This window comes from Accipiter gentilis, chromosome 28, assembly GCF_929443795.1.
Source record: "Accipiter gentilis chromosome 28, bAccGen1.1, whole genome shotgun sequence".
In the NCBI taxonomy this organism is placed as follows: Eukaryota; Metazoa; Chordata; class Aves; order Accipitriformes; family Accipitridae; genus Astur; species Astur gentilis.
The window spans coordinates 11,863,322-11,877,313 of NC_064907.1; the positions used below are offsets into that span (position 1 = coordinate 11,863,322).

At 37.7% G+C, this 13,992-nt stretch overlaps 1 protein-coding gene across 2 annotated transcripts in view; it reads left to right on the forward strand.

The window, feature by feature from the left end:
- Window positions 1-13,992, forward strand: part of SIPA1L2 (signal induced proliferation associated 1 like 2) — a 151,206-nt gene that overhangs the window by 94,316 nt on the left and 42,898 nt on the right. For both annotated transcript variants that reach the window (XM_049831065.1, XM_049831064.1), the window contains one exon: window positions 4,824-5,098. In XM_049831065.1, coding sequence (XP_049687022.1) covers window positions 4,824-5,098 — 275 coding nt within the window. The remainder of the gene's footprint in view (window positions 1-4,823; window positions 5,099-13,992) is intronic.

Sequence of the window (13,992 nt, forward strand, 5' to 3'; positions counted from 1 at the left end):
ACTTGTCTCTATCTTCTTTGAGATACAATTAAAAATCTCCTACGTTTGTACTTTGGGAGTGTTTTCAGCGAGCATTACAAACAATAATCCTTACAACAGTGTATGAGATAAATGTTAGCAACCCATTTTCAGGGATCAGGAATCTGATACCAATAATCTGATAGATTTACCTAAGGCCATGGATGGTTTCAGTATTGAAATCAGGATTGAAAGGCTAAGCTTTTGTCTTCTCTTGCAGTAGCCTGTTCTCAAATCACACTTTTGTAGGTAGAAATATACCTTAATTTAAAAATATACAAAATCTGAATTTGTAAAATATACTCACTTGGACTTTTTGTGAATATTAGCAGAAAAATTTGTATAAGTGATTCTGCTGATTTGTTCCTCTATACTGAGCAACTGCAGGAAGTAAAGAAAACTAGAGCAGTTAAAGCCAGTTTTTACAGCTGACTGGATAAAGTTTTTCAGATGCTTGATGACCCTATTAGCACAACCGTCCTGTAACTATTTCAGTCAGTACAAATGAACAGACGGGAGCTCCAAGGTAAAAGTGCTGATGCATCTATTTCATGTGGTTATGCTTCACCCTTTGATCGTAATTTAAGTGATCTAGATGGTCTCAGTTTTGTTTCTATTAGAAAGCCCAGTACTGAAAAGAAATCATTATGCTTACTGTTATCACACTGGAACAGCTGGATTGCAGCTGGTGTTTTAGGGCCTCTGTAGTTCTTAAGTCACGTTTAGTTAGCATTGCTCAATATCATGCTCTAAATAACAACCTTTTCCTTCCAAAGTACAATTAATCTTTCAATAGATGAATGTCTTTAAACTCTTCTTGCCACTGTTATATTATCCTTTCCTTAGACAGGTATTTCCCTTCTAAAAAATAGTGTACATGTAGTACACTCCTGTGAAGTATTGCTAAATGAACTATATAAATTGCTTAACACAGATGGAAAACAAGATTCAAAGTTCCAGTGAAAATTTAATGCTGTCAGCAGTGATGACAATTCCTTTTGCTGTTTTTTACTTCTTCGGTTTTACAAAACATGGAAATAGCCCAGTTGCTGAGGATAGATCTTTAAAAGTCAGTAATTAAAAACATGAAATGGTTATATTTACTTGAATACTTCCTCTTTTTTATGGTCAGATTTTGAGTTAAATAATGTCAAAATGGCTTTAAGCCTCAAAAATTTAGCATCAGTTACTGCCAAGTTAACTGAATATTACCTTCAAGTATCTATTCCAATGAACTCTGGCCACCTTCTTTCTTTTGCTGCCACCTATCCAACTTTCACATTGCTTAAAAAAATTAGCTGTCATTACTTGTTTTAAAACTTTTTTCATTCCTGTTTCTTACCTCATATTTTTCTCCTTTTTTTCCATGCTTCTTCCTCTCTTTTGAAAGCTGCATATTAATGTTGTTCCCTAGTTGTTTTATGATGATGAATGCTTTCTAAACAGTCATTATATACATTTTGATATAGAAGCTCAGAGGTGACCATTACAACCACTAAAAAGTATTTAAATCTCTGATTCCACACTTAATATGTATCCTTTAAAAACCTTTTAAGTGACTCAGAATGCAGCTAAGGTCAACAACCACATGTGCCAGCAGATGCTAAAGATGAAAGCTCAAATTGTGACATAATATTAAACTTCAGTGACCAAATGATTAACCCTTTTCAGTCACTAGTAAAAATATTTCTTAAAACAAGTAAGTAAAATGTTGCAGTTACTAAAGGAGATTGTCAAAGAAATAACTACATTTTATTGCCTGGTTTTAAATCATGCAGATGAATAGGAAACCCATCTGAATATTCAGATAAAAAAAAGACCTGAAAAGCTGAGACTGTAATTTTGGTTTGAACCAAAAGAAACAGTTCAGGACTAAAAAAAGAGGTGAGGTTTGTCAGTCTAGAGTCAGATCTGTGTTTGTGGGGGAGAATATCTAGTGATACAAAGTAGAAAGAGCAGCAAAAGCAAACTATAGATTAACTTGGCGAGCTGTGTTTGAAGGCAGAAAAAGCAGTGGTTCTGACCTTTAGGGTAACAGAGAATGGCAGAGTGATATAAAATTAAATTAAAACCCTGAATGGATCTTTAGGCAAGAATCTGAGTCGGCAAAATTTCCTTAGAAGCCTGTATACTAAAAAACTCTTCACTTTCATCATGGGACTTAGAGGGTCTCTGGCTTTTAATTTCATCTGCATTAAGTGCATTCAGAGAAGCCAGCTCTTAGTTCATGCACAGCCACGAGTTCAGTGAAACAGCAACCAAGTAAGCAGAATGACCGATTTTGAAGTGGAGCAGTACTATGTGAATATTACTATGTAATGTGGAGTGTCACCTTTCAGGGAATATACCTGTGGAGGACTTGATCTCCTGGAATCCTTTCCATTGGGAATAGATGAATCTTTGGCGGGAATGTTTATCTTCCTTCTCTTTTAATCTTTGAATATTTAACTAACTTGAAGAGATTTTGAGTGCTCTTGAGTTGGGAAAATCCATATATTTTGGCTGGTGCATTCATTTGGCAGTAGTCTATAATTGTGACATGATGATAAAGAGGTGTCTGCCCCCCCCAAAGAATATTATGTAATTTCATAAGGATAAAATTCCATCCCTCAGCTGAGCTCCTGACTCTCATAGCATGTCCTTCTTTTCACTGCATGACTAAATACTGTATATATTTTAGAAACTTGTGACAGAAGTGTAGGGAAACTAATGAAGAGCTGAAGATTTCATTTTCACTTATCCAGTTCATAAATGATGAAAGTCTTGTTGAAAATTATTTGTGACTGAAGATGAACCTTAGAGCTAGAAAAAAACCAGTTAAAGCTTAGTGCTTTCAGCATACCTTATAGCTCTTAATACTATATGCACAGTTATAAGCACAAAAGAAGGTTCTGTTTAAAATGGAAAACTTCTAAAAGACACCAAAAACTCTGAGCTAAATAATGACAAAGGAAATAGCTGCTTTGTTTGATAGGAAGACCCAGAACACAATTTTGTGAACAAAACCTCCAGAGTATGTTTTGGGCATCTCGAGAATGACATTCACTTTTTAACTTTGAAGCCTACATCTTCAGAAATAACTGGAACATTTATGAAGTCAAAGTGCTACAGTTTAAGCAGCCTAAATTTGCCAGGCAATGATTCTCAGATCATCTATGAGATCCTTGCAAGATTTTTCTCCTGTGTTTCACAGCTCAATGAAGATTAGCCTGTAATGAATGAGGTCTAACTGTATTTCATTACCTTGGGTTTATCACAGGTTGAAAGCATGCGCATGGACCATCTCCCTCAGATCAGCAAACTTACAATAACTCATGGTTTTGTGGCACTTTGTTCTCATATGTGCAAGTTCTATTTTTTTCTGATGAGTGACAGATATCCATATAGAAATATTCTATAAAGGCAATAGCACTTAGTAAGTTCTAAGTTTACTCAGGCAGTGAGTAAAACTCACTAAGGTACCGAAAAGTAGGCAATGGAGGGGGAGAATAACTCTTCCGAAACAGCCTCCTGAATTAAGCTCAAGCTATAAAACAATCTTGCAAAGACCTGTCCTATATAAGTAACTACACAGGACAGTAGCCTCTTAACTTAAGCACCTTGAATTAGATGCCTGAAGTTGAGTAATGTGTGCATCTTTGTAATGCATTGTAAAAGCAATCATCAACAGCGTGAACGCCTTTGTGGTACAAGGTGCACTGTAGAACTGCTCTTAATGCAGCGTGACCTTGGGAAGAACCCTTGATCTGTATCATAACATACACATTGCTAAAGGACAGATATTTGCCTTGCTGAAGTGTTATAAAGCACTGTGAGATCTTTGAATGATATGCATTATGAACAAAGACTTTTGATAATGTTGTTTCACAGTGGTTAAGTTTTTGTTCCAATTGTACTAATGGAGCTAAAATACATACTGGTTTTGTGACACTGACAGAAGGGAATGTTAGGGTAACTCTTAAGCTTACCTTGTAACGTGGACTAGAATTTGCCATTCTGAGTCTGGTGCAGTATCCCAGCATACACACTATTGTATGATTATTTTTTACTGGGCAAAACTGTTGATGACTTGTTACATAGTATATAGAAATAAGCCTGCCTAGCAAAGTCTGAATTTGAAGGATTTTGGCTACTCTGTATAATGACAGAATTACATTTTCCTTGAAGGTGAAGAAAATAACTTTTTTGTTTCTATATTTCCCAGTGATATGAAAGCTCTTACCCATTTTAGTGATGTCCACATTGTAGATGGTGGTGGTTAGGAATCTGACTACAAGGCAAAATAAATCAAAATTATCTTCATTGCTGTGTTCTTGAGGAAGAAAAGCTCCTAGAACTGAAGCATTTTACTCAATTTGGCTCATGTTATAGCTCAAGTTTCTTAATACTGTCTAATACTGAATAAAAAATGCCTGCACACCTGCAGTCAGTCAGCCAACAAGAATGAAGTAACTGACAGGACAGCATTTTGCTTGTTTGTATTTTGAAACTAAAGCAGCTGTTAAGTTTTCAATAAAATATAAATGGTATTGTGTTAACGTTGGGTAAGGGGGAAGGAAATTGACACCAGTCAGCTGCTTGCTCTGGGGATGTAAGATTTTGAGCATTGTGAAATGTTTTGTTCATTTTGTTTTATGCAGAAACCTTCATTCAACCACAAATGTTAAAATTATTTAGTATTAGTATATTAAAGATATTTAATGTCAAGCCGTACATGGCTTTATAGTGTTTGAAAACAGACCTGTTTGTTTGTCCAAAGAACTGGGTGTCCTGACGATAGCAGTAACAATCTGATACTTCTTTAGATAGTGACCAGAGGATGTGAAACCACAGAAATGACCCTGCGGAGGAATGGGTTGGGCCAACTTGGATTCCACGTGAACTTTGAAGGGATAGTGGCAGACGTGGAGCCCTTTGGTTTTGCATGGAAGGCAGGCCTAAGGCAAGGGAGCCGCCTGGTTGAGATCTGTAAAGTGGCTGTGGCAACTTTGACTCATGAACAAATGATTGATCTTTTACGTACATCGGTGACAGTCAAAGTGGTGATTATTCAACCACACGAGGATGGAGCGCCTAGAAGGTAACGAGTAACAGTTCTCAATGTGACGTTTGTATCTGTTTTGGTTTTTTTTCTCTGCTGCTGCTTAAACAATGGCTCTTTTATTGGAGGCCCTCAGGAAATTGATATTGTCTCTCATGTTTGGTGATAATATTATTGAGGCTCTTAAAGCAATCTTTTCCTCAAAACCCCTATTGGCTTGTAATAGAAGATAAAATGGGATCCTGTAAGAAATTTAATGGGAAACTTACTTTCATGTGGCTTTGAAAGAGTAAGAAGTAAACTTTAGTGCATCATGACTGAGCTGTTATGAAAGCTGATATGACTTTTCTTCCACATGAGAATTTTATATTTTAATACTAAATTTGAAAATTGGGAATCCTTCTCTGAAAACTGTATTTTATCCATTGTCGACATTTCTCTGACTCCTGACTATTGAAAAAGATTTGGTTTATTTTTTCTTATGTTGAAACTTTAACAAAAGTAGTGAAATACTGGGTTCTGGACATATATGGTACCAAGTCTTAGAGTTGTCCTCACTTTCTACAGGTATCTAATTTAGTCATATTAAATAGTGAATTACATCAATGGAATTGTCAGCTAAAGCAAAGAAATCTTGCTGCAACTGAAATAAATGCTCACACACTCAGGAAAAGACTGTAATGAAGATTATTGTAGTGTCTGTACCGTTGTTTTCAGGGATGAAATGCAATTTTCTTTTGTCAGTGTTCCTTTTGGTGACAAAAAGATTTTTGCTTCTCTCTCCATTTTTTAATATTAAGAGGTAGAGAAGAAGTAGAGAAAAATAAAAACTTTATAATAGTGTGACTTTATTTCTCACATACCTTGTCTAGGCACTGTTAATTTGGCTCATTCTAAATGAGAACTGTACCAGAGTAAATTGAATTGCTTGTCTTGTTGTAGAAGGCCAACTTTAAATCTCTTGTTGATTTTTAATTTAACAGAAAAAACATTAGATGTGTTGCTTTTGGCAAGACAACAAGCCATAAAATTTTACGTAGCATGCAGCACTGTGAAGTTGGTGCCAACTGTACACGAATACTGTTTAATTGGTGGCGATTCTCCAAGTAGTCATTGGCCTGATGAATGACACAGAAGTGCCCTCCCCTGCCTCAACCCGCATGTTGATGCATTGGGTTCCTTTCTGAAGAAAATGCCTGTGAATGTAGAGTACCACCGTTTTGCTTAGTTGGATAGAATTTGCAATTAAGCCTCCTTTGCTTAGCTTTGCTATTCTCACCATCTGCTTCTGGGTATGAATTTCCACTGACTTGTTTGGTATACATTTCCAAGCTGTTTACAGAATATGAGCCTAATGAGCTGATCCTATTATATTGAAGGTAAAAACGTGTATTTTATAGGCCTTGGTGGAAAAATACATACTGTATGAATTGTTTATATCTTCTTTGATACGTTTTTAGAAATAAAATGTTAAAATCCCAAATCAGCATGATACATGGCACGCAGTCTGTGTGTAGGGGGAGTTTTAACTGAGTGCCACCAAACTGGGAAAAAACTGCAAAAGCTGTTATTGTTTATAATTTTTTTGCATTTTTAAAACTGTGTGACTAATTACTAAGGAAAATGTTTTGTTTTTTTTTAAAAACAACCTATGTTTCTATTCTAAAATAAAAAAAACCACCAAGGCATTCATGTTATGAATATGAACATGCAGGGGAATGAGAAGGCAGAAAGGCATAAATTACCAGAGGTTTGGAGAAAGAAGGTAGTCTATCACAGCTACTTACTAGTTAAAACTTTTGCAAATCCGTCTCCCTGTCTCCTACTCAATTGCTTGTCTTAGCCATCTGCAATGTCTTATCTTGCAGAATAATAGAAACAGAGAATAGCTGAAGTTGGAAGGGACCTCTGGAGATTGTTGTGTCCAACCCCATTGCTCAAAGCAAGGTTAGGCTGCTCAGGGACATGTTCACTGGGTTTTGAATATCTCCAAGGATGGAGACTCCACAACTTTGGTTCCAGTGCTTGATCATCCTTACAATAAAAAATGGGTTTACTTATACTTAAGTAGAATTGCCTGTATTTCTATTTGTGCACGTTGCCTGCTGTGCTTTCACTGAATACAACTCTGAAGAGTCTTACTCTGTCATCTTTTCTCCCCATCACCCCATCAGGTATTTATACACACACATTGATAAGATCCCTCCTGAGCCTTCTCTTTCCCAGGCTGAACAATCCCAGTGCTCTCAGCCCCTCCTTGTGTTTCAGATGCTCTGATCCCTTTATCATCTTTGTAGCCCTTTGCTGGACTTGCTCCAGTATGTTCATGTCTCTCTTGTACTCTGGTATCAGGTTTACCCAGAAATTTACAGGCAGTAATTTTGGATGTAAAACAGGAGTATCTGGAGAACTAGAATCCATTTCACCTTCATTTGGCAAGAAACGTCACTGTCCTGGGACAATCCATGCATGGCTATACAGGATAGAATCGGGTCACTCTGAGTGATTTCCAACACGTATCTGTGAGCTACAGTTAAGGCAGGTGTGCCAGCTCATCAGGAGAGAACTTTTTTACTGTCAAGTAGCCCTAATAATTATCAAATAACAGTCAAAACAGACATACAGATATTTCCTTCAAAGTTGCGAGTTCATCAATCCTTGATCCACATGCTACACATGCCTAGAAGAATGATGGTTCAAAAGCAGGAGAAAGCTTCACATGTATGCTCCAATAATTATTGCTTTCATTTACAGCTTTTTTAGAGATTTTCTTCTAAGAAATGATACTTCAGTTTATCTGATGTATGTAGAAGAGTAGATTTGGAGGCTGAAATAAGTACCTTGAAAGTTTGACAGGTACTACAGAGCATATGATCTTCTGACAGTTGGGTTTTGTTTTTTTTCCTATGTATTTCAGCCTTATTTCTCAGGGTAGATATTAGTAGTTTATAAAAAATGTTTGCTTTAAATGCCATAATCTGGGGTTTCAAATTTTTGTCCACAGTGCATAGGTATAAAAATACATTCATCTTTGTTTCTACAAGAATCAGTTGCAATAAAAATTGTCATCCATTTACAAGAATATAAATAATAATTTTAGCAAAAAGAAAATTCATAGTTTCATGAAAAATCCCCATGTATCATTTTATTAATGCCTGTCTTTCATTTACTGAGATAATCAGATGATTTCCACTGCTTGAAAGAGTAGTTTCTGCTTAGCTATGCTGGGTTTTAGGACTACGAACAATGAGGACTTTCTCTTTAGGTTGCTTATTAGCACTGGTTCCTTGCTGGGATCAAATTCTGAAGTGAGTTTACACAGATTGGACATGAGTGCCATGGAGTGTCTTGGGAATTCTACTCTTCAAATGAAAATGAATTTCAAGTGTGCAAGGGTGTTTCCACAGCAGTCCCAGTCCCTTGGAAAAGTATCAGCTGAAGTGGAGATCTTTAATTGAGTTCTTAACTTGATTTTATTTTTTCATCTGTTAGCTTACCCACAAATCATCCTCAGTCTGTCAGCCCTTTATATTTTAAAAGAAATCCTACAAAGTCTAAGTGTGCAAACACTGAGAGTATTAGCAATGAACTATTAACAATCAATTTATTTTTTGCTGCAAACTGTCTTGTATTAATTTATTTCAGCATGAAAATAAATTATTTGGAATGTTGAAGGTGCTTACAAAGGAATGTTACAGAGTGATTAGGTAATTAGAAGAAAATTCTGCTCAGTAAATGCATTCCATTACTTAATGTAGATACTTCTACCTATAGTCTTGATAACAGGATATGCAAAAGCTATCCTGGAATAAGGCCTTTCATTTGCTATCCTGTAAAATTAATGAACTTGAGACTAAGCTCCTGCTGTTTTCGGTTTGCCCCAGCAATTAAATAATCATGCACAAATTGAGAAATCATAATTATTTGCATGGCACCAGGCTGATATTTAGATAGAAAGAAGAAATTGCTATTTAAAACATAAATTCTTTAAATTACAAAGCTGTATTAGAACAAACATGCTGGTCATTGTATTCGGATCTGAATAAGTATCCTTGTGTCATATTTGTTTCTTTACTATGTTTTTCCCCTCAGAACTATTGATTTGTTCTTCTGTTGTTGTCAATATTACCTAGTACTGCAGTGCAGTAGCCAGAATTATACACATTCTAACAGAAGGATAGTGATGTTCATTCTAATTTGCTTTCACTGGTGGTGTCACAGGAATGCTCAAGGACACTATATCCTTAATCAGTCAAATCCAGTCAAGGAATTCAAGTACTTCTAAATCCATTTTAATCTGTAGATTCTACTAGAATCTTACTTACTACATTGAAACTTGTGTTGAACATAGTTCAACTACCATTATATATAAAAAGAAACTGCTCAAGAAACAATTTCTAGAAAGTTTAGAAAACAAATGAAACTTCAAGCAAAATTTCCAGGGATGGATGAGAAACAGAAGCTCCAGTACAACCACTGTAAGAGATGTAGCAGCGATGGTTTCCACCTGTTGATCTGAACAATTAACAGACTTTTTTCCTGCTGTTGTAGCTAATTTTGAAAATGGAAATATTTCAGTAACTATGACTGAAACTGTGTGTGCGCTGTTACTAAGTACTACTGCATTTCTTTTGAGGTTGTTTTATTCTCTTGAACTTTGCAAACTCTTCCTTACAAATAGAATAGGTGTAACGACTTCCTGTATTTTCCAGGCCTGATGCTTGTTCCTCTTAAATGATTGTGATCTTAATAGGCAATTTTGTTTCTAGGGCTCTTTAAAGTAACAGAAAACCAACAGAGTATAGAATGTTTGGAGAAATGTTTTTAAGGGGAAGGGTTTACTGTGTGGAGGAGTTCAATTTTTCTCCCAAGGGTGTTTGCCATAAGCTGGTGGGATTGTTCATAGGGCCTTCAGATTATTTATCTATTTATTTATTTATTTTTTAATTAAGCCATCTGAGCTAGAAAGAAGGCAGGTCTAGAATTGCTGGCAGGATACTGCCAGCCTAATACCACTTGAGGCAGGTTAAAGCAGAAAAACCTGAAACTGAACTTTTGGTTGTAAAAGTAGAATTTGAACGTACCAAAGCTTTTAATTACCACCCCTGCTACTAACCTACAAAGGCTGTAAATACCTGAAGACTCTAGCTCATGATGTTTTTTAGAGGTAACTGAGAACTAGCACTAAGGAAATACAGTGATATTAATTGGAAGCCGTATCACTTGCAAAAGTTTATCCTCTGTACCGAACAAAAAATAAAATGGTAGAAAATGCTTAACTGTCTTTACTGTCAGAATTACTGTGCTATTTATAAGATTGTTAGATTCAGGGAATGAGACATACACACTGAGATTTAGCCTGATGGAGGCTTTTGGCAAAAACGAACTCTGACAGAACTCTGATTAGCACCAGAGATTTCAACCTAGGCTGTTACATTTGAAGTGCAAGTCCTAATAGAAGGTCAATGTCAAAGGGCGGCAGCACCAGCAAAAACCAGAGCTTTAGGCGTAAGGTATGGCCTGCCCTCTTCCCCATCTCTAATACATCATGCACCATGTGCTTTGTCTCTTCTCTAAATAACCAAAACTTTGTGGGTTTCTTCTGCATAAAAGAAAAAGAGTTCTTTTATTGTTTAAAAAAATAAAGACTTGTTTTCTGACACTTCTTATAAATTCTTTTGAGCTTTTTTCTTCCCAATATAGTTTTCAAGGAAAAGGATGTGTAAACATGGCCTTTGCCAGTATATACAATTTGCATTTTAACATCTTTCCTTAAATTCGTTGTACTTAAGAGAGTAAGGCGAAGTATACAGTGTTACTACAATCCTTGGGAAGCTGAAACTTTATTGTATGAGCATCTTTTTTCTATTTTGATTTGCATCAAAACAAAGGAAAACCTAGGCAATGTATGTAACATATGGTCTCCACCAAGAAATAGTCTAACAAAAGAAATATAAACTAAAAAGATACAAAGTTGAAAACAATTCTCTGATGCTTATCATATTTCTCATCCAAATAAAAAGTCTTTGAGTTTTTCTTACATTTAGTTATGAATGAACTCCTAGTAGGAGTTAGTTATAATTACTGAAGTTTACTCTGTGTACAGTTGTTACAGTCAAGCAGAAAAAAAACCAAAAATGCCAGGCAAAGCTCTGATTGTCTCTGTGGAGAGATGTAAATAGGAGTTCCAGACTCTCTCTCTCTCTCTCTCATATTCTCATTCAACATGATTGGAAAGGCTTGTGGTGGGTTGACCCTGGCTGGATGCCAGGTGCCCACCAAAGCTGCTCCATCACTCCCCTCCTCAGCAGGACAGGAGAAAGAAAATATAATGAAAGGCTTGTAGGTCGAGATAAGGACAGGGAGAAATCGCTCAAGGAATTACTGTCATGGGCAAAACAGACTTGACTTAAGTTAATTTTCCCTAATTTATTGCCAATCAACCAGAGTAATGAGAAATAAACCCAAACCTTAAAACACCTTCCCCCCACCTCTCCCTTCTTCCTGGGTACAGCTTCACTCCCAGATTCTCTACCTACCCCTGAGCAGCACAGGAGGACGGGGAATGAGGGTTGGGGTCAGTTCAACACACATTGTCTCTGCCGCTTCATCCTCCTCAGAGGCAGGACTCCTCACTCTTCCCCTGCTCCAGCGTGGGGTCCCTCCCCCAGGAGGCAGTCCTCCACGAACGTCTCCAACGTGGGTCCTTCCCACAGGCTGCAGTTCTTCACGAACTGCTCCAGCATCGGTCCCTTCCATGGGCTGCAGTCCTTCAGGCACAGACTGTTCCAGCGTGGGCTTTCCCTTGGAGTCATGGCCATCTTCAGGGGCATCCAACTGCTCTGGTGTGGGCTCCTCCCGGGGCTGCAGGTGGATATCTGCTCTATCATGGACCTCCCTGGGCTGCAGAGGGACAGCCTGCCTCACCATGGTCTTCCCCACGGGCTGCAGGGGAATCTCTGCTCCAGCGCCTGGAGCATCTCCTCCCCCTCCTTCTGCACTGACCTGGGGGTCTGCAGGGTTGTTTCTCTTACATGGTCTCACTCCTTTCTTTGGCTGAAGTTTTTGTTGTGCAGGTTTTTTTCCCCTTCTTAAATCTGTTATCCCAGAGGCACTACCACTGTGGCTGATGAACTCGGCCTTGGCCAGCGGCGGGTCCGTCTTGGAGCCAGCTGGCATGGGCTCTGTTGGACATGGGGGAAGCTTCTAGCAGCTTCTCACAGAAGCCACCCCTGTAGTCCCCCCCTTGCTACCAAAACCTTGCCACACAAACCCAATACAAAACTCAAAAAGAACCACGTTTTTGGCATTTTGAAGCTTAATATATTTCCTACTCAATTCTGGGTCAGCAAAGAAGTTTTTCATTGTAAGTAACCTGGGGTATATATATCTACTATTATATAAAGCATTTTTTAGGATCCATTTTTGTTATTTCTGGATTGGAATGCGCAACATTTCTGCAGAAACTGGAAGTGATCTGATCTTACCTTGTTGAAAAACTTCTGGATTCATGGAATCACAGGATAATTCAATTTGGAAAGGACCATAGAGGATTATCCGGTTCAACCTCCTGCTCAAAATGGAGCTGTGAGGTCAAGCCAGTTATTCAGGGCTTTATCCAGTTGGGGATTCAAAATCTCCAGGGATAGAGACTGCATAACCTCTCTATGGGAAACATGTTTGGCTTTGTTTTCTTTGATGAGGATCACTTGTGTTTTCCTGTATCTCCTCATGTGTGGTCTTATTCCTAATCTCGTCGCTCCAGTATCTTAAAAGACTACTTCACAATCAGGATTCATTCTGAACTCAGTCCTTTTGGAGCTCAAAGACTTAAGTCTCCATTTGGTGCTGTTCCCCCTACCTCCTTTGTCCTCTCCCTTACTCATCATTTCCATTGCTTAAGTTGGAGCATAATATAACTTTTACATCCCTGCTGCTGTTTTTCCAGCTCTTCATCTTACAGTCTCATGGTGAATTTTGAAGGCTTTTCTCTTTAATGTCACAAAAATCTTTCCTATTTATCTATTTTTCCCAGTGATTTTTCCTTCTTCCCAATAGCATCTCAAGCCTTTATTCCCCATAATTGTTGTCTTTTGGTGTAGCTGTTTTCCTGTTCTCTGGGATTTGGAAATGTGACTTGCTCTGCTCATGTCCTAGTTTCCATCAGCAGAGACTGCAGAGGTTGTTAACTGCCTCACTGATCATGCAAGTACGCCAAATACTTTGGTTGTTTTGTGGGGTTTTTTCTCCTCTTATTTCCTGACTAGCTCCTTTCACCCAACATCCTGTGTGTATTTCTCTTGTCTCATTCATACAACAATGCAGGTGTAGAGGCTCGTAGGAGGCCTCTAAATTTTTTGTCAGCTCACCAACACAAAGACTGTGTTTAAAACTGAATAGTAACAAAGATCAGAAGGACAATGAGTGTATCTTCATAAAGGAGGGATTGTCTGCTTCAACTCCCAGCTCTGCGAAGGAACTGCCAGAGAGTTATCACTCGCCTCAAACCAGGAGTGGTGAAGTGGGCAGCAGCCTTATCTGAGGTTGCCCGTAAGCAATCACGTACATCTATTGTGCTGTGAAATTAGTTTAAAGTAAAACTGATTTACCATTTTTCCAATGACATCTCTTTCTTTTTTGATGCAGTGTGACTACTGTTAATAGGTTTCCGAGATGTCAGAACTTGGAATTTTTGTCTTGACTTTTTGACAAAAGTTCTATTAGGCCATTTGAATCTTATCCAGTATCTTGGGCTCGTGCTTTAGTTGGTATAGGGAGTCATTGGAGTCCAGGAGGTGCTTCAGAGTGTCAGAGAAGGGAAAATGTGTGTATGTCTTATTTAACTACACAGTAAGTCTAAGCAAAACTAAGCTACTAAATTGTGCTTTTCAGTTAAGTGCCTACAATTATGTGAAACTAACCTATGTTTTATA